Source organism: Ursus maritimus, unplaced genomic scaffold (assembly GCF_017311325.1).
Source record: "Ursus maritimus isolate PB19 unplaced genomic scaffold, ASM1731132v1 scaffold_2, whole genome shotgun sequence".
In the NCBI taxonomy this organism is placed as follows: domain Eukaryota; kingdom Metazoa; phylum Chordata; class Mammalia; order Carnivora; family Ursidae; genus Ursus; species Ursus maritimus.
Genome location: NW_024424452.1, coordinates 7,215,705 through 7,243,699, shown reverse-complemented (window position 1 = coordinate 7,243,699; position 27,995 = coordinate 7,215,705). Strand labels below are relative to the sequence as shown.

At 45.5% G+C, this 27,995-nt stretch overlaps 1 protein-coding gene and 1 long non-coding RNA gene across 3 annotated transcripts; one reads left to right on the top strand and one right to left on the bottom strand.

Annotated features, from left to right (window-relative positions):
* Positions 1 to 276: 276 nt before the first annotated feature.
* Positions 277 to 27,995, bottom strand: STAG3 (stromal antigen 3). Its single transcript, XM_040634846.1, has 33 exons — positions 27,580 to 27,995; positions 26,468 to 26,570; positions 25,962 to 26,078; positions 21,544 to 21,640; positions 20,626 to 20,702; positions 20,130 to 20,334; positions 19,441 to 19,592; positions 16,364 to 16,437; positions 15,464 to 15,587; positions 14,881 to 14,979; positions 14,591 to 14,670; positions 14,108 to 14,215; positions 13,740 to 13,854; positions 13,058 to 13,163; positions 12,788 to 12,891; positions 12,424 to 12,516; positions 12,213 to 12,302; positions 11,748 to 11,948; positions 11,556 to 11,626; positions 11,367 to 11,454; positions 10,789 to 10,869; positions 10,614 to 10,706; positions 10,302 to 10,470; positions 10,041 to 10,177; positions 9,195 to 9,296; positions 8,541 to 8,689; positions 8,156 to 8,284; positions 7,898 to 8,055; positions 2,862 to 3,036; positions 2,511 to 2,612; positions 2,112 to 2,190; positions 925 to 984; positions 277 to 661 (listed from the first exon to the last, which is right to left on the bottom strand). The coding sequence occupies exons 1-33, from the start codon at positions 27,879 to 27,881 to the stop codon at positions 653 to 655; spliced, it is 3,849 nt and encodes a 1,282-aa protein (XP_040490780.1). The 5' UTR covers positions 27,882 to 27,995; the 3' UTR covers positions 277 to 652.
* LOC121103742 lies at positions 7,924 to 14,724 on the top strand. 2 transcript variants are annotated; one of them, XR_005835958.1, is made up of 3 exons: positions 7,924 to 8,045; positions 9,582 to 9,694; positions 13,698 to 14,724. It is a non-coding gene; the product is annotated as an uncharacterized LOC121103742 (long non-coding RNA). The 2 variants fall into 2 exon arrangements; XR_005835957.1 differs by lacking the exon at positions 13,698 to 14,724 and adding an exon at positions 9,951 to 10,088.

The following is a 27,995-nucleotide window of genomic DNA, read 5'->3' as shown; positions in this document are numbered from 1 at the left end:
TACACAAAAGCGCCCGGGGCGCGTGCAGGGCCTGCGTCTGTCTGTACCCTGGGCCATGGGGGGAGGGAGGCAGAGCCGCTCAAGACACCAGCAAACAGTGAATCACGGACACTACACCGAAAACTAAGGATATATATACTGTGTGGTGACATAATAAAAAGTTATTAAAAAAAATGAATGTACATAAAAAAATAAAGACACCAGCAAAGAACCTGACGTGCTTCAGTTTAGCAATCTCGAGCCACACCCGGGAACCAGCTGCTTGAAACACGTTTATTGAGCTCATCAGTCACTAGGGCACAAAAGAGGCTGCGAAAGCCGGTCCAAAAATGCAGGAAACTATTGGGCTCTTTCCGTTCAACACAGGGAGGCAGTGCCTCCGCACTACTCAGGTAAAGCCCCCACACCCCCCCAGACACCACAGGAAAAGGCGCACTCTTCAACTCGGGGACAGAGCCAGGGAGCCTCAGGAAGGACAGGGCGCCTAAGGCTTCTCTGTCCCAACGTCATCAGAGAAAGGTGAGGTTAGGAAGGCACAGCCCCCTCTCCTTCCCTTCAAAGACCAGAGTGGGGCCTGGGAATAATGGTTCCTTCCGCTCTGTTCTCCTGTTTGCCTTTTCCAAGGTGAGGTGGGGAGGGGCACGGAGTCCTGTCAGAAATCCTGTAATGGGAAAGATGAAAACACAGAGACAAAACAGCCCAAAGGGCAAAGAGATAATGGCAAGCTCCTCCAGGTGACCATTCTAATTCTCCTCCTACCCTCCCCCCACAGCTACTCCTGGGGTTCCAAAAACAGCGGAGAGGGCAGGCCACGGGCCATGGCCTCTCTTTCCCCTGCTGCATAGTAACAGGTTACCTGCCAGCACCTCCCAAGGACACACAGCTCCTCTTAACCTGCCTTCCACCGTCTGTGGGGACACTCACCTCAAGGTTCAGCTCAGTGGAATCTAAGAGGTCCAGCCCGTGCTCACTGGGGGAAGAGTGCTGCAGAGAGCGGGCAGAAGTCAGACGGGCCCTTCCATCACATGGCAAACCACCACCAAGGACCCTTTCTGAGGTGGGTCCCTGCCGCAGCCAGGGAGGGGAGACTAGCCAAGGGACGGCGGGCAGAAGGTTCAGACCCAGAGGTGCGTCCTCCCCTAGCTTGCCAACTGAGTCCCTTAAATTTGTTCAGTTTGGAACCAAAGAATGGCATTTTTCTGAGGGAACATTAGGAAAGACCATTTTAATGGAGGCCTTGCTCTCTAGTCTCTGTTGGAAGATGTCATTGTTTTTTTTCCTTCTGAGTACAAGACCCTCCATTCCCCTGAACTAGTCTGCCTTTTCTTTCCTCCACAAAGAGCAGAGAAGGGAAGAGAGTAACAGCAGCGGACCCATAACCCTTTTCAGTTTACAAGCTCCATTTGAAAGATGAAGAGGTTGAGTTGAGGGAAGCTAACTTGACAAAGTGGTGGAGCTGAGGACCAGCTCACAACTTCCATGTGCTCCTACTGGTCTGGAGCCATTTGCTCCTGGGGAAGCAGGTGGGCCACGGTGGGAAAGAGCGGGAAGGGGGGAGGAATGGTGGGACCAGGGGACCTTCCATCATCTCTAGCTCTGGGACTCCTTTCAACTCTTAAACTCTGAGGCAAAATACTTATATGGGGATTAAGGTGGGGGGGAGTGTTATCCGAGTCCTTTTTGGTATTTTTGTTTTCCCTCCCTTCTTTAATAAAAGTCCAAGCAACTTACAAATCTCCCTCCTTTACTCTGATTTTTTTTTTTTTAAGATTTTATTTATTTATGTGACAGAGAGACAGCCAGTGAGAGAGGGAACACAAGCAGGGGGAGTGGGAGAGGAAGAAGCAGGCTCATAGCAGAGGAGCCTGATGTGGGGCTCGATCCCATAACGCCAGGATCACGCCCTGAGCCGAAGGCAGACGCCTAACCGCTGTGCCACCCAGGCGCCCCCCTACTCTGTGATTCTTAAAAAACAAAAACAAAAACAAAAAAAATCCCAAGCAGCTTTCAGAGAAAGGGCACCATCAGGACAACAGAGGAGAACCATTCTAGCTTCTCTCTCATCGTTGCCTCTGGTTCTAGAGGGAGAAGGGAATGCCGGGTCCACTCACCTTGTCTGCATCTTGCCATTCTTCACTTAACTCATCGTGAATTTCCAACTCTTCTTCATCCTCTTCCATAAGGCTGAGTCTGAGGGCAGCGGCAAAAGGCAGAGGCTTTCACACTGCTATTTACAGACGAGCCCTGAGAGTCTCTGGGAGGCACGGGGCGGGGGGGGGGGGGGCACACGGAGAGTGGGGAATGGGCTCCAGGTTCTCGGTGCTGCTTCCATCAGAGCAGCTCTCCTTCTGTCAGTTCTACACGCTGGGGGCACACACTATCCTGGAAGGATGTGGTCTGTGATTTAAACATGTCCAAAAAGTATGGGCACAGCAGCAGTGGGTTAGGGGAGAACCCCTCGCAGTGACCGCTAAATGTGAAGTGAGGACAGAAAACGACGAGAAGCTCACCGGGTCAGCCGGGTGCCCAAACCACGACCTGAAGGGTTGAGCAGAGTCCGGAAATGCCGTGGACTTGAGAACCTTGACCTCTGGTTACCTGAAAGGGGCTGGCTGTTGGGAATGAAGTAGAATCAGAGATGGGGATAAAAGTAAAGGGTAAAAAGGGGACGGTGGGCAATGCTACCCGGGAGAAAAGCACACAGGGAGAGAGAAAATCTCAAGCTAAGAAAATGGGAACAGTGCAGGGACGAACCCGAGAAGGACAGAGTGCCGCAGGCGGAACAAGAGAACAGAAATGGCGGGATGGAGGCAGCCAGACACCAAGACCAGACGCCCAGACGCTGCTGCCCTTGGCCTCACCGCTGGGTAAGCTGCGGTTCTGAGCTGCCTTCTTCCTCCACCTCTTCCAAGCCCCTCAGGGGCTGCCCCCTCTTCACGGCTGTGGAGGTGAGGGTGGGTGAGGGCGGGACGCTGTTCAGCTGCAGGCTTTCTTCCTGGGATGAAGAGACATCCTCTCTCTGCCGCCTGGAGGGGCCTGCGAGACACAGGTGCGCATGTGCCCTGTAGAGCCGGTACCGCCACAGACCCTTTCCTACATTTTCAAGACCTGCCTAGGGTTTGGTTTGTGAAAGTTAAGAAAGAAGAAAATGGAGAACCTACATGGCCTCATTATGTTAGGACTAAAAATGAACATAACCCTACATACTAAAAAGTAAGGCTGACAGAATGGTATCTAGGACTTGTTCAAGGAAAACAGAAAAAAAAAAAAGGCTTAAAATGGCTGTAGAATTTGGGGACCAGAAGGCACAAGGGTAGAAGAATGAGGGCTACCGAGAACAGAAAAATGGGAGACTTTCTAAAAGCCAGGAAAAATGAGGGGACCGCCATGCCAGTGTGCTGATCTGAGGGGAAGTAGAGCGCCTGGGGCTCATGGCGTGAGTCTCTCCTGCAGAGACCCGAGAAGGCAGAAGAGGAGAAAGAATCCAAGGTTAGCTCAGAAAACCCAGGTGATGGTATTTTCAAACTGATATGAACACTTGTCACCTGTAAGTGTTCACAGCCCCGTTACTCTCTTTCCCACAGCCGTGTCTGTGCGCTGAAACCAGTCCCCGGAAAGTGAGCCGCTACTGATGTAAGGAGAGGACTAGAGAAAATGAAGAGCTACACGTGGGACTTTGGGGCCGCCTGGGGGCTCAGTCGGTTAAGCGTCTGACTCTTGACTTTGGCTCAGGTCATGATCTTGGGGTTGTGAGGTGGAGCCCTGCGTCAGGTCCCGCGTTCAGTGGGGAGTCTGCTCGGGATTCTCTCTCCCTCTCTCCCTCTGCCCCTCCTCCGTGCACGCGTGCGCGTGCTCTCTCAAATAAATAAATCCTTAAAAACAAAGCCAAACTGAACATAAAAAAGCAGCCACACGCATGATTTTGTATCCTCAGGGAGGACCAGGCGGGCCTTCCCCCGCTCCCCAGCCTGTTCATGGTGTGATGCCCAAGGGCTCAGCCCCTCAGCCTCTCCTGTCCTCCATCTTCACTGGCTTCCTTAGCCACACAGGTTCACATCTTTAACTACTAACGCCCAAATTTATCTCAAGTGTTTGTCCTCCCCTGAACTCCAGACTCCTATCCCCAGCTGTCTGTCCAGCATTTTCACCTGCAGCAACATGACTAAGGCCTATTCTGCTCACTCCCCACTTTCCCCATCTCAGTTGGTAGCCATGCCATCAATACCAGTTAGGTCAAAACCCTTTTTTCAGGCCAAATCCACCCTCAACTCCTGTCTTAGACCCCACATTCGGTTTATCAGAAAATCCTATCAGTGATACCTTAGAAATCTATCCGGGGTCTGGCCGCTTCTCCCCACCTCCACCGCTCCCCCCAGTCTACCTGCTCCATGACTTCCTTGCTGGTCCCTTTGCTTCTGCCCTTGCCCCACTACAGTCAGTTCTCAACACAGCAGCCGGAAGGATCCTTTACAAACAGAAGGCAGATCCTGTCACTCTTCTGCTCAAATGCTCTGTTTTCCCGTTTCACTGTTGAGTAAAAGCCAGAGTCTTTACTCGACCTCATATGCTCCGGGCTCCTCCAGTCTCTTTGGTCTTATATCCTACATACTCTCCATTTGCCATCTGGCCTGCTTGGCTGGTCTCAGAACACGCCAGACACATCCCTGTGCACTGGCGCCCCTTCCGTTACGCTCTTCTATATACACCGGGCACCCCCTCCCTTCCTTCTTTCTCCTCAGAGCACTTGGAGGCTCTGCCAGGCTTCCCCCGTCCCTCGTGAGGAGCCTGAAGCTCCTGCCTCCCCAGTGTTTGCTCACCCTCTTCCTGCCTTCCCACCACAGCACACAGCACAACCCGCCACTCTCTAAAGAAGAGAGATTTGTCTTTTTTCAGGCGCTGCTCTATTCCCAGCACGGAGCGCTGGATAAGTATGCTGAAGGAACAATGGAACCAGTCTTTTCGGTTTTCTCCTACCTTTACAAACCCTCAGGTTAGGCAAACCGGTCAGTACATCTCCATGCTGGGCCGACGCATACTTCCCACGTCCTGCCTGTGCTGCCCTGCTAGCTCACGCCACTCGTTCTGCCTCTGTTCAGCTTACATAAATCTCACCCGTTTTTCAAGCTCCAGCTTAAATTCCATTTTCTTGGTGAAGCCTTCATAGGCTTTAGATCAACTAAACTCAAAGTGATACCTTCCTTCCCTGAATTCTAAAACACACATCTGTCAATTCTTAAGACCCTCAGGAAGTTATCATTTGCCGGTGACTGTTCATAATTTAAATGTTCTGGGGCGCCTGGGTGGCACAGCGGTTAAGCGTCTGCCCTCGGCTCAGGGCGTGATCCCGGCGTTACAGGATCGAGTCCCACGTCAGGCTCCTCCGCTATGAGCCTGCTTCTTCCTCTCCCACTCCCCCTGCTTGTGTTCCCTCTCTCGCTGGCTGTCTCTATCTCTGTCTAATAAATAAATAAAATCTTTAAAAAAAAATGTTCTATAAATGCATTTTCTCTATTAGACGGTAAGCTGCTTGAAGATCCTTCCCAGCCTCTAAAACACCTAACAGTATCACGCACAGAAGAGGACCATAACAAATATTTATTAGTTAACTAAAGGAGTTTCCTGGTGATATAAAAATACTTTTAAGTGGTACACAAGACATAAAAAAGTTACACTCTACCTTACACCATATACAAAAATTTACTCAAAATGGATGACAGACCAAAGTCTGAGAGCTAAGACTAGAAAACTTTTAGAAGAAAACACAAGTGTAAAATCTTCATGATTTTAAATTAGGCAATGATTTTTCAAACTATGACACCAAAGCACAAACAACAAAAGAGAAACTAAATAATCTGAATTTCATCAAAATTAGGAACTTTTCTTCTTCCTTCAAGGAAATGAAAAAACCCATAGAATGGAAAAAAATTTTTTTGTAAATCATATATATGATATGGGACTTGTATCTGGAGTATATAAAAAGCTCAACTCAACAAAGAGACAACCCAACTTAAAAATAAGCAAAGGATTTCAATAGACATTTCTCCGAAGAAGATACAAATGGTCAATAAGCACATGAAAAGATGCCCAACGTTAGTTATTAGGGAAATGCAGATTTAAGCAATGAGATACCACCTCATAACCACTAGAAGATGGGGAAACAGGAAAGACAATAAGCAGTGTTGTGAAGAATATGGAGACACCAGTGCCCTCCTCCATTGCTGCTGGGACTGTAAATGACGCAGGCACTTTAGAAGAGAGTGTGGTAGTTTCTCAGAAAGCTAAACAAGAATTACCATACGATCCAGCAGTTTTACTCCGAGGTATATCTCAAGGGAGCTACAAACATACGTACACAGAAAAACCTGTACATGAATGCCCACAGCAGCATCATATGTAACAGTCGAAACATGGCATCTCCCTTACGGAAGCACCCTAGGTGCCCATCGAGAGGTGAATGCACCAAGAGTACACGGTATACACAGACGACGGGATATTACTCCGCTTTTATAAAGAGATCTTGCCATCTGTGACAACATGGAAGGACCTAGAGTATCACGCTAAGTGAAATATCAGGCAAAGACAAATAGTAATACAATTTTACTTACAAGGATCTAAAAAACAAAACAAATGAACAAAAAAAAAGCAGCAAAAGACCCATAAATACAGAGAACTGGTGGTTGGCAGAGGGGTGGGGGGACGTGCAGAATGGATGAAGGGGAGTGAGGTACAGGCTTTCCAGCTGTGAAATGAGAAGTCACAGGGTGAAAGGTAGAGCACAGGGAACAGTCAGTGGTACTGGGACAGCACTGTATGGTGACTGATGGTCGCTGCGCTTCCGGAGAGCACAGCATCACGTATACAGTTACCACACACAGTTACAGAATCGCTATGTTGTACACCTGAAACTAATGGAACGTTGTCTGTCAACTCTACTCCAATTCAAAGAAAATGTGAAAACCACCCAGATGTCAATCAACTGGCAAATGGATAGATAAAATGTGGGACAGCCGTACAATCGAATACTATTTGGCCCTAAGAAGGTATGAGGTACTGGGGCACCTGGCTGGCTCAGTCGACTAAGCGTCTGCCTTTGGCTCAGGTCATGATCCTGAAGTCCCAGGATCCGAGCCCAGCACCCGGCTCCCTGCTCAGTGGGGGGTCTGCTGCTTCTCCTTCTCCCTCTGCCCCCCGCCCCCAGCTCATGTTCTCTGTCTCTCTCCCTCTAATAAATAAAATCTTAAAAAAAAAAAAAAAGACATGAGGTACCGATATAAGCTAAAACATGGGTGAGCCTTGAAAACATTCTGCTGAGTGAATGAAGGCGGCCAGCCAAGGCTACACTCTCTGAATGTCCAGAGTAGGCACATGCAGAGACATAAGTGGACGAGGGGTTCTGCCTACAGCTGCGGGATGGGGAGAACGAGTATTTCAATATATTCACTTGAAAACACATAACACATCAAACGTGACTTCTAGAATATTATCACTTAAAATGAGACTATATTTAAAAAGAAAATTAAAGAAAAAACCTTAGATTATAAGACAAGTAGTGATCTGAAAGTTAAAAAATCACGAAGGTTGTATAAAAATCTTTAAAATCTGGAAGATAACAATACTAGATGCAAAGAGGGGCCCCTAAATTTTAAGATTTCTTCGTTCAGTCTTGTTTTTATCATCAGTTTCTACTTGATTTTTCACAAAGGTTTGCCATTTTTAGTTGGCAGATAAATCTTGAAGAAAACGAATACCCCTTAATGACAACAGATGCTCAGTGAAATATTTGCCCAAAGACAAAAGTTTGAAGGAGGCAAAGACCATATGCTGCTTATCTAGGAACTGGCTCTACAGGAAGGAAGTAGTGCGGAGTACCCTGACACCCACACACACAGCACTTCACCTTCAGTGCGCCTCTTCTTGGAGCGGGGGTAGCCCTGAGGAATGGCCTCTGCTGTGCTCTCCACAGGGCTGAGGGAGTGGCAGTAGGTGGTGACTGGACCCCAGGGACAATCCGGTGACTGTGAGACACGCTGCAGACACTTTTCCAGGTAGGACAGTCTAAGGAAGGGGTGGGATGAAGAGGCTGAGTTGCTCGCCGGGCCCTCACCATTCCCTTCTTCCCCAATCCACGTCATTATCCACCCACCCGCTAACTTACAGCAGCTGCTTGTCCTGATGGAAGAGTCGGGGGGAAAACTCGGAAAGGAGCTCCAGGAATGCCAGGTTTGGGGGCTGACTGGAGGAGCCAGCGGGAGGAGGCTCAGACAAGGAGAATTTGATGCCTTCCCTTGGTTGAGCAGAATTATTTTAGGAAGACAGTACCTCCTCACTTCCCTCCCAAGCCGAAGCATCCTGTCCAAGTGTACCGACCCCGTCCCCAGTTTGCCTCCCAAAGAACACCCACTGGCCAAACGGATTGCTCCTCCTCGACATGCTTATCCCTCCCTCCAAGACCAGACTTGCAGCTCTCCCCATACACGGCCTCTGGCTCAGCCCGCTTAGAAAGATCCAAGTACCCTGACCTCCAACCAATACTTCCTCACTTGTGGAGCGTGACCACAAGATCACGGTTCTGTAGCTGCTGGGGTCCAAAGCTCAAGGCAAACCTTCGGGCCAGGTCCCGCATCTCACTGAAGGCTGGAAGCTCATTCAGGCCCTGGGGCCCCTGTTCCTGCAGCAGTTCTGTGTACAACTGTGCCCAGGAAACAGAAGGCATTTGGGGAAGGGAGGAACAAAGTGGAAATAGAGAACTACAGCATTCCCTTCTCGGCCCAGAAATTCTAAAGGGCTTGGGATGCCATCTGCTTTTACTCTTCCCTCCCAGGCCACTGCCCTACCCCTGACCCCCTGCAGCAGAGAGAGCCTTCCCCCTTGCTCTACAACAATACAAATGTCTATAGTCACTGAAGGGACTAAGCAGACTAAAAGAAAATCAGGAATTCCTATCATTTTACTGTTGTTGCTCCTCTGTCCTAAGAGTTGAATTCCTGTGGAGTTAGGGTGGAAACTGCCCATCAGCTAATACTTTCCACGGATCTACTAGTTCCGGAGGAGACGGTCGAGTAGAGTCAAAATAAGCTAGAAAAGTTCCTGTTCATAAGGATCTCCCATCCTGCGTGGCTGAGGGTGAGCAGACCGTTTGTGGGCTCGGGGAGGGCGTGTCACAGGCCTGAGGTACTCCAGGCAGAAGGGAGTACCTGCTTGAGGCTCAGCAGCAGGATTCGGGAACAATGACTCCGGTCAATCTGCCGTGCTCTAGTTAATGTTTCCTTGATAATGTCACCATAGTCATTGTAGAACTGAGGGACAGGAAATGGAGAAGATAATGTTTGACCACAAGGCAGGACATTCCATTCTGTTTCTTCCTTTACACCCCTCATCATGTGTCCTTCCTCCTGTACCTTAGGTCAGGAAACATGAACCGAAGTATAGAACAACTCTGACTGGACCTCCTCTCTAGCCAACAGGTCTGGGCCCAAAGACATCAGAGCTTAGACAAAAAAATAAGGCAAGAAACTCTGCCCTGAGCCCATTTCTTGGGGGAAGAAGAGTAACAAGCTAGCCACTGTCCGCTGTCTTTGCAGCACTGAAGCCTTCACTGTTTGCCTCTCCCGCTAGAATGGAAGCTCCACTGCTGCCTGGATTCCAGTGTCTGGCCCAGAGCAGGTGCTCAAAACAAACAGGAATCAACACGATGGTGAGTCAAGGAAACTGAGGTAACCTCTAGATATCTTGTAGGGATGGTCCCTCTTCCATTCTGATTTTCTTCTTCTATTACACCCCAGTTTATGGAGACTGCGTTCACAGGAAAAAAAAAAGATTCTGGATGGAAAAAAGATTTCCTTTCCAAAGAATTTCCTCCTAACAGCTTTCTCCCCATGATTATTTGCTACTGACTCTTCTTTGTCCCTTTATTCCAAACTCCTGTTGCCTTCTTCCACTTTTCCTTCAAGCCTGATACCACCACCTCCCCCACCCTCCCTCCCGGAGTGCTCCAGTGTCTGAAGTCCCGGCTGCGCTCAGCCTGACGTCACTCCCTGCACCTTGTTGTAGTGTTTGAAAACGTCAGAGGCCGCGTCCATCTCCAGGACCCCATAAAGCAAGAGCTTGCAGAACCCAGCCAGGAGGCGGCGCCGCTGGTGCAGCTGCTCGATCTGTAAATGGTCCTCCTGGGAATGACCTGGCTCGCAGCAAATGCAGAATGGAAATATCAGAACCACAGATTTCGGACTCCTGCCCTTAAATGCCTGAGGCAGGCCCAAGCCCCAGACCCCTCCTGAGCCCCAGGTATAGAGTTCTTGTACCACTGCCCAGTTCTCCAGGCTGGATGAAGACGTGGTCCATGAGGAAGCTGGCTAGTTCAGACTGGAGAGTGGCTTCAGGAAGAAAGACAAGGGGTCTAAGGAAATCTCGACCCCCTACAATCATCTGAGGGCTGAAGACGAGAAGTAGATCACTTAGTAAGACAAAAGCCTGTTGGGGAAAAAAAGAATGCTTGAAAAGGACAGGACATTGATCAAGACAGAAATCACACAGTTAATTTTCCCTTAGAACAAGGCTTCCTCGGACCCCAGGGAGAGGCATGCCTCCTTGGTCCCACCCGAGTACATGCCAACCTGCTCCTGGATGTCAGAATCCACATCTGAGAGGCAGCTCTGGCAGAGTTCACAGAAGGCCACCATCCTGTCCTTCAAACTCAACAGCTGCTCCTGTGGAGACAGCGGCTTAAGCAGGAGGAACGGAGACACAGGCTCCTCCATTCCCATTCCCCCTACTCAGACTCATATTCACCTGGGAAGCCTCTGATCCAGAAAGGTGGGTTAGTGTCCAGAGGATGGAAAAATAGACAAGAGTCAAGGCTGGCAGGATCACCTGTGACAACCAAATGTTACAAAGATAGATGATCAGGAGAGAGAGAGGAGCAGATAGGGAGGGAGGGAGGAGGAAAGGGAAAGACAAAGAGGCAACACATACCCAAAGCAGTGAAGAGAAACAAAAGCAGCGAAGAGAGAAAATGAGATTAGGGGGCACCTGATTCCTTCTCTGGGGGGATAAAGAACTGATTCTGGACAATCTTCAGAGAATTCTGTCTTGGACAGGCATGCCACCTCTCCCTTACTTGTCCGTCGTCTCCTGGAATCCCTCAACACTATCCTTCACTCCCAGGAAACCAGAGAGGCTGGCTGCTTTCAGGCACTGGAAAGCACAGTTCACCTTCTAGAGTGGAACGCAGGGAACAACACGTACACGACTTTCCTCTCGTGTCTACCGCACACCTCCGGGACTGGAACTGCCTGAGGTGGTGGGCCACCTAGAACACAGAGCCCTTAAACACTTCTCTCTGCCTCGTCTCGGACTCATCTACTTGCCTGGTGAGGAACCTCTCCTGTGTCCACAGCCTTCCGGAGGAGCTGGTAGCATGGCTCATAGAGCTCCCAGCGACTCAGGTCATGAGCACTTTGGGGAAGAGAGGGAAACATTACGCAGGAACAGAACCGGAGGAATCAACGCCGCAGATGGCAGCAGAAACAGGAGAAGGAACAGGGGGAGCTGCTCACTTGTAGAAGGCCGAGAGGCGCTTCAGAGTGGCGGCCAGACTGTAGACCTCATCCTCGTCTAGGAAGGATGACTGAGGAAGAGAGAAGATCCACAGTGGGATTTCCCAGGGAATTCACAGATCCACATTCCCCACCTCGTGGCCTTCTCTGACCCAAGCTTGGGGTGTCCCGTCTTTCAGCTCCAGTTCCTACCTGCAGCAGCTCTTCAAGTTCCTGCTGGAAGCGGTCAGTCAGCAGGTCCACCAGCTGGCTGCGGGCAAAGTCTACCCGGCCAAAGAACGTGAACTCAGGACTACAGAGCAGATAGAGGGCATGAGCACCCGCCTCAAGCACCGCGGGCTCCGCGTGCTTCACCACCACCTCCTGGAGTTGCTGTAAGAACAGCTCCAGATGCTGACAGAAAGAGAGGCGAGAGAAGACAGTGTTGTGGGGGAGCAAGGGGGGGGCAAGTCTTCTGGAGGGGCAGAGAGCTGGGGGAGATAAAAAAAAATATGGTTGAAAGCATTAAACTTCAAGGATAAGATGCCTGTGAGAGGGAAGGCTTACTGATTTTCCTGGAACCCAGGTTCTTGAGAAGAACCAGATCTTGGCAGTAGAACCTCCAGCCCTAGCAAGGAAGCGTCACAGTGTAAGAACTCTATTTTCCTCTCGCCTCACCTTCTCCAAGCGCCTAGTGCAGTAGATGCTGAGGTCAAAGTAGTTGAGAAGCTGGAGCAGGGGAGCAACCTTCTCCGCGTCAGCTGAGAACTACAGGGATTGAGCAGAACTACTTACTCCCTCGTACATGCTAAGCCCCACTCCCAGTCCTCACTGGAGGCCGTTTCCATTCACCGCTCCTTCCCAGATACTGAATGGTGGGCACCTCTACCTTGGCCAGGAGCTGGGGGAGCAGGGGGATGAGGTGCTCTGTCAGCTTCACCTTATCATCGGCTTGGATCTTCCGCTCTTTTGGGGTTAAGCCCTGGAATTAGTCATTTGGGGGGTGGAAGGAAAGATGTAGAAGAACAGTGGGTCCAGAGGGTGTGGTTCTGTATCCCTCTTCCCCATGATCTTATCTGCCCAGGAAGGAAGAGAGAATTCATTTGGCAGCTCCTTCAGATCTCTTTTTCTAGAAAGGGAAATCTTTGAGGGCCGGAGAAGGGGCACCCTAACCCAACCCTTGAAGATAGAGATGGACAATGCCTATCTGGATTTAATATTGCTAACCAACCCACCCACCCTTCACGCCATACCTTCCTCCCAGTGATCCGCCCCACAGGCGGGTGACCCTCTGAAGCTTGTCGAACGCTGGACACAAGGATTTCTATCAGTGTGCTCTCCTGCACATCGCCCAAGTCTGGGTTGGCAGGAGGATGAAAAACACAGAATCACAAATTAGCCACCCTCCATCTCCAAGTCACTCCAACTTCCCCACTGCCCATGACACCTCTGCCTTTGTAAGACTCCTGGTTTTCTACTAGGAGGGGAAAAGTCCCCTCCTCCGGTTATCGCACGGCACGCACTCTGGTCCTTCTCCAGCAGCAGGCTTGTCAGACTCTCCCAGTCCTTCAGCTGAGACCCTGCACAGTCCCACAGGCTGTCTACTAAGTAAGCAGCATGGTCATGGAGCTGTGGAAGAAGGTACATGATTTTGTTTTTCAGTTTTTTTAAAATTTTATTTAAATTCAATTAGTTAACATATAGTATATCATTAGTTTCAGAGATGGAGTTTAGTGATTCATCAGTTGCATATAACACCCAATCCTCACTACATCAAGTGTCCTCCTTAATGCCTATCACCCAGTTACCCCATCCCCCCACCCACCTCCCCTCCAGCAACCCTCAGTTTGTTTCCTATAGTTAAGAGTCTCTTATGGTTTGTCTCCCTCTGATTTCATCTTATTTTCTTTTCCCTCCCTTCCCCTATCTTCCTGTTTTGCTTCTTAAATTCCATATATGAGTGAAATCATATAATTATCTTTCTCTGATTGACTTATTTCGCTTAATACCCTCTAGTTCCACCCATGTCATTGCAAATGATAAGATTTCATTTGAAAAAGGGTACATGTTAAGTTACTGAAGCCACGTTAGAAAATTCTGGTAAATACTGATAAACCATGTCTTTCCTTCCTGCAGTCAGCTCCCATCCTTTTCCACCAGCAGGTCTCATGCACAACAGCCAAATAACTCCTTCCCATACGTCACCTCACTCTCCACAAAGAAGGACAGCAGAAGGTGGAAAAAAGTCCTCTGGGCGTGTGGGCTTCGGCGTCGCTGTCTCCCAGCCCCTGTTCTAGTCTCACACTCAGGGTAGAAGAGCCTGGTAGAACGAACATGGGGAAAGGGCCACGCAAGGGAGCAAATGAGGAGTGGAACAATCATGATGGAAGAAAGAAAGGAATAAGGGAAAGAGGTGCAGAGCCAGGGAAAGCCTCAAGGAGTTGAGAAGGGGAAGGAAACACCAAAACAGACTTTAATGGGTATGCTGGGTGGTCCCTGGGAAGAGCAGCAGCAGATGCGGGAGAGAAAACAGAGGATAGCATCCTAGGAACAAATGAGAGGCCCCTACTCACTTCCAGTACAGAAATTCCCCTGCAGCAGACGCCAGGGCTCGGTTAGAGGCGTACACGACAGGGTAGACGTTCTCACAGTCTGCATCTGTCAGCACACCTTCCATGTTCCTGCCATGACAAAAGAATAAAAAGCAGGTGGATATGAATGTTGTCCTCTAGCACAACCAGGGCTAGAAATAGAAAGAGGCAAATGAGAATTTGGAACAATCCAAAAGACGAACCAAAAAGAAAAAAAAAAGCAATGAGGATTAACTGACAAAGAACTTGTAAATGACGAGTGGAAGACAGAGGAGTATAGAGAGTTAGAGAAAATAGGAAATTTCCCCAGAGATCCTGCAGCTCAGGAATGACCTCTGTCTTTCAACCCATACATAAGGAAGAATCAACTTATGATAGGTGGAGGGATAGGACTCTGGAAGGGCCTGTCTAATGTTGGAAAGGTCAAACTCTGAGATGCGTGCCTCCCCATTCCCCAGGACTCACTTCAGGATAAGTATTAGTAACTTGACGGCCTCCACCGCCACATCATACTCTCGGTCCATGACCATGGAAACCATCCGGTCCTGTAAGGAAAGAGCACATCACTCAATACCTCATTGTACCCATCCCCAAACGTCACGCTGTCATAGAATTTGAGAGGCTCCTAAAGAGAAGGCGTGGAGGCAGATACTGGGATAGCTATAGATACATAAGAGCAACAGGAATGGAAGATGAGGTGGGAAATGGGAACCACAAGGAAGAGCGAGGCACGGGAGTACTGCTCCCACTTTCACCTTGAAGCGGCTGGTAAAGAGCTCCAGGCGGGCAGTCAAATCCCGGCTGCCGTACAGCCCTTTGAGAGCCTTCAGGCACTTCAGACGGACTTCTCGATGCTATTGAGGAAAATGGAAATATGACTGACTATTCACTATTCAACAACACCCACTGGGCCTTCATACCCCTTTCGCAGATGACTCTTTCTGGGCCTTGGTGTCCTGCATGCTGAGTACTTTGGGATGACTCAGAGATAAAAGGATTACAGCGGAATCTAACAATCATAATAAAAAGGATCTTTTGGCTACCACCCTAGCACTTGTCTTACCAATCCATTTCTTGCTTTTCCTAGCTTTCTTGCTTTTTCCTAGGAAGTTTTTCTCTCTCTACTCTGGTTTTGAGGTGTTCCATCTCCTGGATGTAGCCTTCTCTCTTCTGCCTTATCCTACCCTCCCCAATACTGGGGAGTTTTGAGGTTCACTGCCTTCCTTGATGGGCTGATCACTAGTGAAGCTTCCAAATGGCAGAACCAGGAAAAGCTGCAGTGTCTTCAGGCAGGGAAGAGGGTGAGGGGAACAGGAGAAAAGAGACTTCCACACGCACCTTATCATGCAGGGTCCAGCCAATGTATTTCAAATAGCTGTCAGTGAGGAAAGACGTGCTGTAGCTTTGCATCCAAGACCCCATCTCCTCAATGCAGATAGCACGGATCTCAGGAAGGACATCCCTAGGCCGAGAGAAAGAAACTGAACCCCTATCACCTTCTTTCCAAACTCACTTTCCACCCTCCCACACATCTTGCTGCCATAGAAGAGTCTATTTTCTTCACTAAATACCATGCCCCATGCCCTTCGTCTCCTCCTCCTAACATAAATACACAAAAAGTAAACATTTTCTTTCTGTAATAGTGCATAAAACTATTGAGCATATCCTCCTTGCCCCTTTTAAAACTGATTTTGGAAGTTAAACATTGGCCAAACTTCCACTTGAAGAAAAGATTAAATCAGCTGAAGAGTTCTGGAAAGGCAGAGGTTGAAATCTAGTTAAGAGTGAGGAAAAAACCATGGATGCTATTTTTAACTCCACCAGTTCTTTTAAACAGCGTAAAACTCCCCTGCCTTTGGCAGTGACACAGCAAGCTGGGCTAGGAAAAGGCTGCCAAGTTGCACACCCTCAGGAAAGCCCTGCCTTTTGGCTCTTTGCTCTTGCCCTCTCAGGTCTCCAGCCCCAGGAAGATGGGGATGGGAAGGTCTTCTGCAAAGCTGGAGAATAATATCAACAATGCCTTATTCTCTTATTTTCTCTCCCAAAAGAGCTTACAAGAGCCTTTGTAGTTGGGAATGAATGAAACCTTACTAATTCAAAACATCTGTTGTTAAAGTTTTTGCTCCAGCTGCATTAGCGCTAGGACTCACCAAATAACCAGGGTCAGGTGGGGGCCTTGCTACTTTTAGATTCTAACCAACGACCAGCTGCTTCAAAGAGCGGAGCCTATTCGCTCACCTGTACCGATGCACAAAGACACCCCTGAAGAGGGCATTCATCATCCCCTCAATCTCCTCTTGATGCTCTTGGAGCTGGAGGACAGGGAGGAAAGAGTCAATCTCTCTTGTGCCCCACTGGCATAAGGCTACAAAAGTATAGTAAAGTATGACTTCCATCTACTTCCTACTTATTACAGGACACAGTCTGAACCCCTGAAAACCTTCTAATTCTAGAAGCAGCTGCATGGTCAACTAATGCCTCAGAGGTTTCTTTGTGTTTTTGTAAAAAATATCCCCTCTGGGTCTGATTATTCTGGCTATCTTTGGCTATTTAGAGGCGCTAGCTGGTAGTTATATACGTTTTTGACTAACAACAATTGAGAAAACGAATTTTTAATAAATGCAGTTTGACAGAAAAAGTAGAACTAGCAAAAAAAGAGGGAAGAGATTAGACCAGTGGTTCTCAACTAGGAGCCCCTCGGGAGACATTTATCAACTTCTTAAAACATTGATAGTCACCCCTGGGAGGGGGTACTACTGCCATCTAGTGGATAGAGGCCAGAGATGCTGTTGAACATCCTGCAATGGCAAGACAACCCCCATGTTAATAGTGCCGTTGCTGAGAAACCCTGGATTAAATGAATGATAAATATCAAGGAAGCAGAATAAGGAAAATTACAAGAACAACAAGGAAGCAGAATTATAAGAAAACATTCTTTAAGACAACTGAGCCTACCTCTCCAATAAATCAACATACTTGGGGGGAAATGGGGGAGGCAGAAGTTCTATATAAAATTAAGAGAAGCTTAATACAACACACACAGTTCATAATCCTTAATTAAATCCTGGTTGGAATTGATCAACTATAAAAGACATTTTGCAGACACACAGGGACATTTAAATATGAATTGGGATTAGAAAATATTAAGGAATATTTTTGAATGTAAAAATGGTATTGGGTTAATATGGGAATAATTTTTTAGATGACTTTTTTCATATTTTGTAGAGTACATATTTTAAATCTTTAGGTGGAAATACCAGTATATTTATAATTTACTATAAAACATACAAAACACAGAGGAGGCAAATATGGTGAAATAGTAGTTGTTAAATCTACATAACTTGTATACAGTGTTCACTCTACCAGTGTCTCTGTTTCTCAGAGTGTAAAGAAAAGGAAGGGGCGCCTGGATGTCTCAGTCAGGTTAAGTGGATGGCTCTTGATCTGGCTCAGGTCAGGATCTCAGGATTCTGGGATAGAGCCCTGCATCAGGCTCTGTGCTCAGCAGGGAGTCGGCTAGAGGATTCTCTCTCTCCCCCTCCCCCCCCTTGCCCCCCCCCCCACATGCACGCTCTCTCTCAAATAAGAAGAAAAGGGTTGGCTCAGTCGGTTAAGCATCTGCCTTCTGCTCAGGTAGTGATCCCAGGGTCCTGGGATCCAGCCCTGCATCAGGCTCCCTGCTCGTCGGGGAGTCTGCTTCTCCCTCTCCCTCTGTCTGCTGCTCCCCCTGCTGGTGTGCCTGCTTGCACATGCTCTCTCTCTGTCAAATAAATAAATAAAATCTTTAAAAATAAATAAAAATAAGAAATGAAGAAAAGGAAAAAGGGATGGAGGGAAGGAGGAAAGGTGTGTCATCAGTACCAAATTCTACAGAAGTTTGGAAAAAGGAGATTGAGAAAAGGCCATTGACCACAGGGATTAGGAAGTCACTGGTTTGGAGAGAATAATTTCAAAGAAAAGCTAGGTAGCAAAAAAGGATTCAGATGGAAATTAAGGAAGTAAGGGAATACTAAAAGGAAGGGCAGAGATAGAGTAGTTCATAGAGAAGAGAATACAGGGAAGATCAAGGGCCTACAAGCATTTATACATGAAGAACAGAAAACAGTGGGGAGGGAGAGATTAAAAACAAAAACCAAAACTGAGGGCGCCTGCGTGGCTCAGTCAGTTGGGCGGCTGCCTTCAGCTCAGGACACGATCCCAGGGCCTGGGCTCCTTACTCAGCGGGGAGTCTGCTTCTCCCTCTGCCCCTCCCCCTCCCCTCTCTCTCTCAAATAAATAAAATCTCATAAAAAATAAAAAAATAAGAATTGAAGAGAAATAATACCCGATAAAGCAAGAGCCTAAGACAAGCCAAATAAAGAGTCTCGGTGGTGGACTCAATTTAAGGCCTGAGACAAACCTTACGTACATAAGGTTTAAGATCATACAGACACTGAAAATAGTAAAAGAGAGTGAGGAAAGAAGGTTTATCATGGAAGAGACCTTGGTGAGGGTGGGAAAACAGTCAGTTGGTGCAGTGAGACATGGGGAGTCCTGTCAAGCTCGTGCTCAGGGAGTCTCAGACACTACGGGAGAGTAGGGGAATCAGTGTCTCGTGACAGACATTGCTGTTTAAAGGTTTAATAGATGTAAAAGATTTTGTTAGGGCTTACATCCTCTGGTAGTCTTTAAGTTTGAAAGGAAATAAAGCAATAAAGCATATCCTACTATGTGCCAGACTAAGCAATTCACTCACCATCTCATTTAATCTTCATAAAATGGTAGAATTATCCTCTTTTTAAAGAAAAGGAAATGGAAGCTTAGAGGTTACATATGGCCATGAAACTAGCTAACTGGGACAGAACTGAAACCCAGGAGTGACTGAAAAAAAGTCTATCACTTTCCAGTCCTTGAACAGTTGGCCTCCCTTGTCAGTGGTTGGCCGTTAGTACTCCTGTGCCCTACAGACTATATACTTGACCAGGTCAAAAATTAACTCCCTGCACAAGATGCAAGCACAACACTTAAACACATTTCTGATAATGAATGTAGACAATGGAAACTAAACAAAAGTGGAATTATGAAGAACTCTGAAGTTTACTCTAAGTTAGAAATAATTCATTGTACTCACATTCCAGAAATAAAATAAGTACACAATGACCTCTGAAAGGATGGGTCTATTAAGACCGTTAGACTTCACTGTTCGTGACCTGAAAGGTTGCGTAGGGGCCTGTGTCGTACCAAAGAGAGGTGCTCAGGCACTGCTAAGATGGGCTGCAGCAGCAGTGGACGGAAGCTGGGAGAAAGGGAGGGAAGAAGCAGGGAACACTTCTTACTTCTTTGCGTTTCTCCAACAGGCTCTCCAGCCGCTCAGGTGCTCTCTGTCCTGGCCCCTTATTTCGTTCAGCCTCATACTGTCGCTGATTATTGTCTTTGTGCAGACTCAGCTGAAGGGCAACTCTTACCAGGGAGGTCATTAGCTTCATGGCTTTGAGCCAGGAAAAACAAGAAAAGGGAATTATTACTTAGATCAGAGGATGGAGAATAGATTCAAAAAAAAAAATAAAAAAAGCTTCCTGTGGTTTCAGTGGGAAGAGGAGGAGGAAGCAGGAAGTGGGCCAGTTGGGGGAAACCTACCATGGCTGCTGCCACCACTGCCACCAAAAGATAGAAGAGAAAAGAAAGAAAAAGAGAAAGGGCGGACAGTAAAAATGAAAAGCTAGAGCAGGGTGACCCTAACATCTGAAGACTGACTGTTCTGGAGTGGACATTTTCCCCCCCTCTTTTGGGCTTCCTCAGCATATTCCCAGCAGGTGAGCTATGAGAAACAAGTTAAGGCTAAAAACTGTCACTCACTGTAATCTACCCTTTTCTACAATAGCGCTAGTGAGAAACTTGATTGAAGTTGAGGGTAAGAAGGCTGCCCTTGAAGTAAAGAGCTAAGACAGAGGTAAGAAAGAACATCCAGGACCAAAGAACAGGAAATCCCCCAGAGAACATTCATAGAGTAAAAGTGAGTGCTCACCCGCCAGGGTGCTAGTGTGACGGAAGGCACGGACTTGGGAGTCTGAGAGGCCCGTGAGCAGGGAGATGAGGTTGTCCATAGGAAAGCCATCATAGAGAAGGCTATACTGGCACTGATAGACCAAGGTCTTTACAAATTCACAGAAGCTGCCCTGGAACTTCTTCCAGGATGGACCTGGTGCTGTCAGGGGATAGTCTCCTGAGTCCTATAGATTTATGAAAAGGATGAGAAAAGTATTATCAAGTCTATGAAGCCATACAGACTCAGGATGTCAAAACCCATTTGTAGAGTAAAAAATGTATCTCTGGTATACCTCATTTCCTGCAATTCTCAACTCTAGAGGCATATTCAGATAACATCTATGGGTCCCTTTTGCCCCCAAGAAATTAAACTCCTTCCAAAAGCTATCCTATTTCCCAAAATCAGAAAGAGGGGAACAATGGGCCTTGTATTTTGAAATAAAAGTGGCAGGAGGGTCCTGGTTGTCTTCCTCCACCTCATTAAACTGTTCTGTTAGATGCCGGATGATCTCGGAGTTGGACATCTTCTTGAACATCTCGGGGGTCACATTGCCTGAGGAATGGAGGAGATGAGGTGCTTATGAGAAAAATAACATTTTTGTGACCATTTGCACATACACCTGAAGATGAGCTTTGGAATATACTGAAAAGAGCTTAGGTGGGGAATCAGAAGACCTGAATCCTAGTCATAAACCTGCTACCATCCAACTGTGTATCTGCTATAATGCAAGTCTCTAGAAAACCCAAAGGAATCAAACAATAGAAAGCAATGGAAAACAATGGTTTAAAAAAAAATCCAAACAGGGGCGTACAGTTGACTCAGTCAGTAAAGCATGTCTCTTGATCTCAAGATACTGAGTTCAAGCCCCACGTTGGGCATGGAGCCTACTTTAAAAAAAAAACAAAAACAAAAAAACAAAAAAGTAAAGCAATAAAACTACACCAGTTCTGGATTCTTATATACAACCTGCCTGAGATTATCTTGCCCCAGTAAATGAGGTCATGACCTCTGGGGATCTGGGAGCCCACAGCCTCAGTGGAGAAATATGGAAGGAAATGGCTAAGAAATAAAGAATAATAAAAGATTATTTCATTTAGAGAAAGGAAGACTAAAAGATGTCTAATGGTCTATTTTCAAATTTGAGAATATCATCTTCATCACATTAGTATGATTAGTTATTTTTCCCCAAAGGATCTGAGCTCCAAACCAATATAGTTCCCTAACTGGATCACTTACCCATTTACCAATCTATAATGTAATCTAATCAGTGAAACTTATGCTTTACTTTCTCCCTTTATTTAGAAAATAACTAGTCCTACTTATCTAAATGTAGCAAGTTTCATAACATAGGAGTAAAAGGCTAGGGATTACAAAGGGGTAGGAGTTTCCTCACCTTTACATCCACAAGATCGGATGAAAAAGTTAATGAGCTCCAGGAATCCTGCATCCTGGTCTTGCTTGTAGCTATCCAGCCACTCATCCACCAAAGACTAGGAAAACAAGGTGGATGATTTCTATTTCTGGCAATATGACAAACTGGAAATCCTGTATGATTGTCCCAACTGAAACAGCTACATTTCTGATTAAAATATTAAAAACATCTTTTAAAATGTATTGCTGAACTGGAATGAAAAGTAAAATTCCACATAGGCCAAAAATGAAGTGAAGGTATCCTGGGAGATAAGAAAGCTGATTTTTGGCCTGAAGGTTCTATTAAACACTGGAAATCCTGACTTTCTGTCCAGACAGCTGCATGGAATGTAGAACATAAGATATAGAACCTTTGGGTTTTCTAAGAAGAGAGGCCATAAGGAGGCTCCTGCAATAAATCTAGGTGCTGGAAAAAGTCACATCATGGAAGTAGGAACGAGAAATGAACCTACAGTCAGAAGGGGCAGCAAGAAAACTAGCTTGTTATGACTAGTGTGGGGTGGAGGGGAAAAAAAAGAATTCTCCCTTGAGAATTCATAACCATAAGCCAGCTCTCAGGTCTGGATTCGCAGTCCAGATCCATACTACCTATACAATCAGAATACTTTCAATAAGAGAATTTAATTCAAAGTGATTCTGGGGTGTCCCCTGTCAACTACCAGATGCAAATGCAGATTCCACTCTTAAAAACCCACCTGTAACCCAGGGCCCAAAGAATTCCAACATACAGAGCTCCAAGAAAAATGAGCAGCTCTCAGTGAAACTTAGTAAAGAAATAAGGCAGTAAAAATAGGAATTAGCAGAAAAAAACAATTGTATTCACAGACTTCAAATATTAAAGTTATTATAGATTATAAATCATGCTACAAATAAAGAAATAAAAGTTTTAAAGCAGAAGAACAATCAATTTTGAAAAAGGTCCCAAAAAATCTATAGAAAAATATAATAAAATTTAAACTTCAACGAACAGATTAAAAACTGATTGGACACAGTAAAACAAAAGATGAGTGAACTGGAAGATTAAATCAAAGAAATTACCCAAAATGTAGCCTGGAGAGACTGTCAGAAATACTGATAGAGCTATTAGGAGACACAGAAAATAGAGTGAGAGGCTCTAATTGATGTCTAATTGAATTGCAGAAGATGATACTGGAATGACAAAGAGGCAATATCCGAAAAGAATTTTCCACAGTTGAAAGACACCAATCTTCAGACCCTGGAAGCCAACAGATTTCAAACAGAACAAATAAAAAAGAAATTTACATCTTTAAGCATTCTATAAAACATTAGAACACAAAAGCAAAGTAAGTCTCAAAAACAATCGAGGCAAAAAGAGATCACTTAAAAAGGATTTGCAAGTAACACTTACAAACAAAACAATTTATAGATTAGATCTGCACAAATACGCCAGCCCCAAGCCATATATGGCTCTTAAAACTAAATCAAATAAGGGGCGCCTGGGTGGCACAGCGGTTAAGCGGCTGCCTTCGGCTCAGGGCGTGATCCCGTCGTTATGGGATCGAGCCCCACATCAGGCTCCTCTGCTATGAGCCTGCTTCTTCCTCTCCCACTCCCCCTGCTTGTGTTCCCTCTCTCGTTGGCCGTCTCTATCTCTGTCAAATAAATAAATAAAATCTTTAAAAAAAAAAAAAACTAAATCAAATAAGGGGCGCCTGGGTGGCACAGCGGTTAAGCGGCTGCCTTCGGCTCAGGGCGTGATCCCGGCGTTCTGGGATCGAGCCCCACATCAGGCTCCTCCACTATGAGTCTGCTTCTTCCTCTCCCACTCCCCCTGCTTGTGTTCCCTCTCTCGCTGGCTGTCTCTATCTCTGTCAAATAAATAAATAAAATCTTTAAAAAAAAAAAACTAAATCAAATAAAAATTAAAAATCCAGTTCCTCAGTCACACCAGTCACATTTGAAGTACTCAGTATTCACATGTGGCTAGTGGATACTGTACTAAATGATGATACGTAGCATTTCCATCATTACAAAATGTTGTACTAGTGCTTAGACTGACAGCTGACCTCCAGCAGCAATAAGGGAAGTTAGAAGGCCGTGGAATAATCTTTTCAATGTGCCGAGAGAGAGAAAAATATCATCTTAGAATTCTATACCCTTTCAAGACCTTTCAATAACCTTTCAAGAAAAAGAGTAAAAGACGTTCCATACAAACAAAAACATTTCATGTTAATAAACTCTACCTAAAGGAAATTTTAAAGAATAAACTGAACAAGTGAGTGAATTTGTATGGAAGATCTGAGAAGCAATAATAAGCCAAATAATAAAAATGTAAGTAAATACAAACATTGTATAAGACAGTAATGTTTAATTTGTTGGAAGAAGGGAAATAGATGTAATTAAACATTACAAGACAATATGAAAACTGGAAGGGGCAATTAGAATTAAAGTGTGCTTAGGTCCTTATAGAAGACAGAAATCCAGGGGTGCCTGGGTGGCACAGCGGTTAAGTGTCTGCCTTTGGCTCAGGGCGTGATCCTGGCGTTATGGGATCGAGCCCCACACCCACTCTCGCTGGCTGTCTCTATCTGTCGAATAAATGAATAAAATCTTAAAAAAAAAAAAAAAAGACAGAAATCCAGGGGGACCTGGGTGTCTCAGTCGGTGAAGCGTCTGCCTTTGGCTCAGGTCATGATCCCAGGGTTCTGGGATGGAGCCCCCATCGGGCTCCCTGTTCCGCGGGGAGTCTGCTTCTCCCTCTCTCTCTGCCCCTCCCTGCTCACTCATGCTCAGTCTCTCACTCTCAATAAATAAAATCTTAAAAAAAAGGAAGACAGATATCCAAAAGCAAGCAAAGAGGAGAAAAAGAAACAGAAAAGATAATACAAAGTAGAAGCATATTAAATGACAGAAATAAATTTATATGTATCAATAGTGACAATAAATCTAAAAGAATCAAACTCTCCTTTAAAGGAGAGATTAACAGAATGGATTAAAGAACATAATCTAGATGTAAGCTACACACAGGAGACAGACTCCAAACATGGAAAGATTGAAGGTAAAAAGATAAAAGGAGGGGCACCTGGCTGACTCCGTCAGTAGAGCACGGGACTCTTGATTTCAGGGTTGTGAATTCGAGCCCCAGGTGGGGTGGAGAGACTACTTAAAAATAAAGTCTTAGAGAAAAAAATAAAAGGATAGAAAAAGGTATTATGCAAATGCTAACTAAAAATAAAACTAATGTAAATGTAATAAAAACCAACAATTTTTTGTCTTAAAATATAAAAAATGACATATATAAGAAAGGTTCAATTTACTAGGCAACAAATGCTCAAAATACTTAAGGCAAGGATAGGCACGAATACAAAACAGTAACTAAAAAGATCTTTGTGGATTTTAATACATCTCTCTGTAATTGACATACCAGACCAAAACCAAACAAAAACCCCCAAAACCTAGCAGAAATATCAAAGTTTTATCACGCTTAACACTTCTGATCTCACCCAAGAGAACACTCTATCCAACAGCTGAAGAACGCACACCTTCTTTGAGCACATGTGAAATAGTTTAGGAAACGAACTAAATGCTAAGTCATAAAGCTAGTCTCCGTTTCAAAGACCACATTTTCTGACTATAATGCAATCAAATTAGAAATCAATAACAAAAACATAAATAGAAAAACTCCTTATGTGTGAAAATCTAAAACTGTTCTAGAAACTATAAATATCTACATTATACATCAATATGACTACATCTCAAATAATCAAAATAAGTCACAGAAAACTATATAAAAATGGTTCATTTAAAGAACATATTCACTGGTGACAAAAGCATAAAGACAATGGAATGATTAACAGAAAATTTACTCTAGTGGTTATTTCTGGGTGGTGAGGGGCTGCACGGGCTGAGAGAAGATATATTATGGCACTATTAATGTTTCTTGAGCTGAGACTAGAGATCTGGGTGATTGTTCAAAAAATTTTAAAACTATATATTAGCCTTCTACACTTTTAGATGATAACAGAATTACATTAAAATATGGGGAAAAAATGCGGGGGGGGGGGAGAATTAGGTTAACTGTTAAAGTGGAGCTAAAAAGTGACAAGGCTGAACAAGTTGCGACCCACACCCGTGATTTCTCTCTAGATTATCCAATTCCGCTGCTTGCCTCCTCCAACCCGATTAATAAAAGTAAAATCTATCCTGTTCTGTGATACTTTTGGGAAAGGAGCACTCCCTCACATCCAAGGTCTCCCTTACATCATTCCAAGGATTCACTCCATGGTCGTCTCTCTCTTTCCTTATATAAGGTATACTCCCTACATCATCCACATTAAATCAATTTTGTAAACATTTGTCCTTATCTTTCTACAACAGGTAAGATGTTATCAAGAAACAAAGAGTGAGACACTGTTTTACCTGCATGTCACTTTTGGCAGCTTTCACAGCATCAAAGAGATCACTGGCTGGTAGCTCTGAGTCTTTCTGGCCACGACCACGTACTATTCGGGACCCCTTCTTTGGATGTTTTGCCACCTAGTAAATATAAAGAGAGCAGAAATATTTTTAAAAGGTCAAAGTGATATTAACAGTCTCATCATTGTCACACAGCAGGCTTAAACTGCCAATTTCATAGAATTTGAGTTACTGAGATCTGAAATAACTGATTCTTACATCGTGAACTTTATTATTTCTAACTTTTTCTCCTTTTAAAAAGTCCCTTAAGCCCATTCTTTTTCATCTCTCTCAATACTCTTCTTTTATCTTCTCTTCAAAATTTGCCTTCTTTCTACTTCTTGTCCCTTAACACTCTCTAAATTTTGTCCTTTCACCAAACATATGACCTGAGTCTTTTCTAGATTTTTGTTTTGGTTTGGTTTGTTTTTGCTGCTTCCCAGACTAGGTTCAAAACAAAACTGACTCACTGGGGTTGTTTTGAGTGGTCGTTTTGCTGCTCTCTTCTTCACGCTGCGTCTCAGGCTATCTTCAAAGTCACTGCCTTCATCAGCTGACAAAGAATCACTATCCCTATGAGGGAGTGTGGTTCTCCTTAGATACACCACCCCGGTCCCTCCATATAAAATGGCAAATGAACTATAATTTCTTTGTCTGTAACTGTAGCCCCTTCTCCACAAGAAAAATATATTCAGATTTTTTTTAAAGAAGAGGTTTACTTTAACAGAGTAGAGACAAAATCTTAAAGGAAAACTTTCACTTGAAGAAAGCAGTGAAGAAAGAAATGAAAACTGGAGTAGGTAAAGGACAACCCTTTCCTAATATTGTCTCTAAACAAAATATCAAACAATATTCACTTAGGAAGAGGGATCACTGCCGTGGAGAAAAATCAGCATGGCTTGGGAAGTCACACATTACTCATACATAAACTGGAGATTAGTATGTGCCTCGAGTTGAATTTCACCTCTTGAAACAAGTTCACAAGTGTTATTGATTAGAGTTAAGTTTATAACATAGGTAAAATCTGGTCCCCAACAGTAGCACTGATAGGGGTCAGAAGAAGCCAATTAAAAAATAACCAGGAGATAAATCAGATCTTGTATGAGGTTATTTTTTCCTGGAAAAATAAAAAAAGATATAGTATTACAACCTTCACAAAGTAAGCTCATACATAAGGATAGACCAATATGTTTATAAAATCCCCAAATAAAGCAACATCACACACCAACTAACAAGTATATACTACTTTTAGGAAACAAAGAATTCTCCTTCCCCCACCTCCCCACGCCGACAGAGACTATATATACTGAATATACAAACGTACTCAAGAAAGGTTTGGGTGACCCGAATGGTGGATTTAGAAGAAGATGTATTATTTTTGGTGCCTACAACATGCAAGGCAGGAAAGAGATAAAAACCCAAAACGAAAAACAAAAACAGCCAGCAGAGCTGGAAAAGGTCACTGTTCTGAACCAGTAAGCTTCTCTTACGTTTTCTTGGAGTCACAGGCAGACAGGGAAAAGCTGCCCACCCTGCAGGAGAAAGCCAGGCAACGCAACAAGTTCTCACCAACTCCACTCACCCCTGTGAAGTCGGGTCCGAGTCCCTGTCACCATAGAGCGCATTGACAGACGAACTAGAGGATGCAGACAAGCCCCTCTGTCCACCTCCTGCTGCTCTCCGCAGCGGGGAGGACGCACTGCTTGGGGAGGAGGAGGACCGCAGCGTAGGCATGCTGGTCCAGCTGCGGAAGAGAGAGAGGAAAGGGCCTCTACCCACATCTCCAGCCTCGGCTCCAACCATGCCCTTTCTTTCTAAGGGGACTGCTCTGCAACTCGGGTTTGGGGTGTGGACGCGCACACACACAAAAAAGACAAGAGCCATGCCCTAAGACACCACGGCCCCACGGGTGCGGGCTGGGGGTGGCTTTCCAGGGCTGCAAGACGTACCCCAGAGGCGCTTAAAGCAGATTCTTCTCTGCAGGCGTGCAAGCGTTGA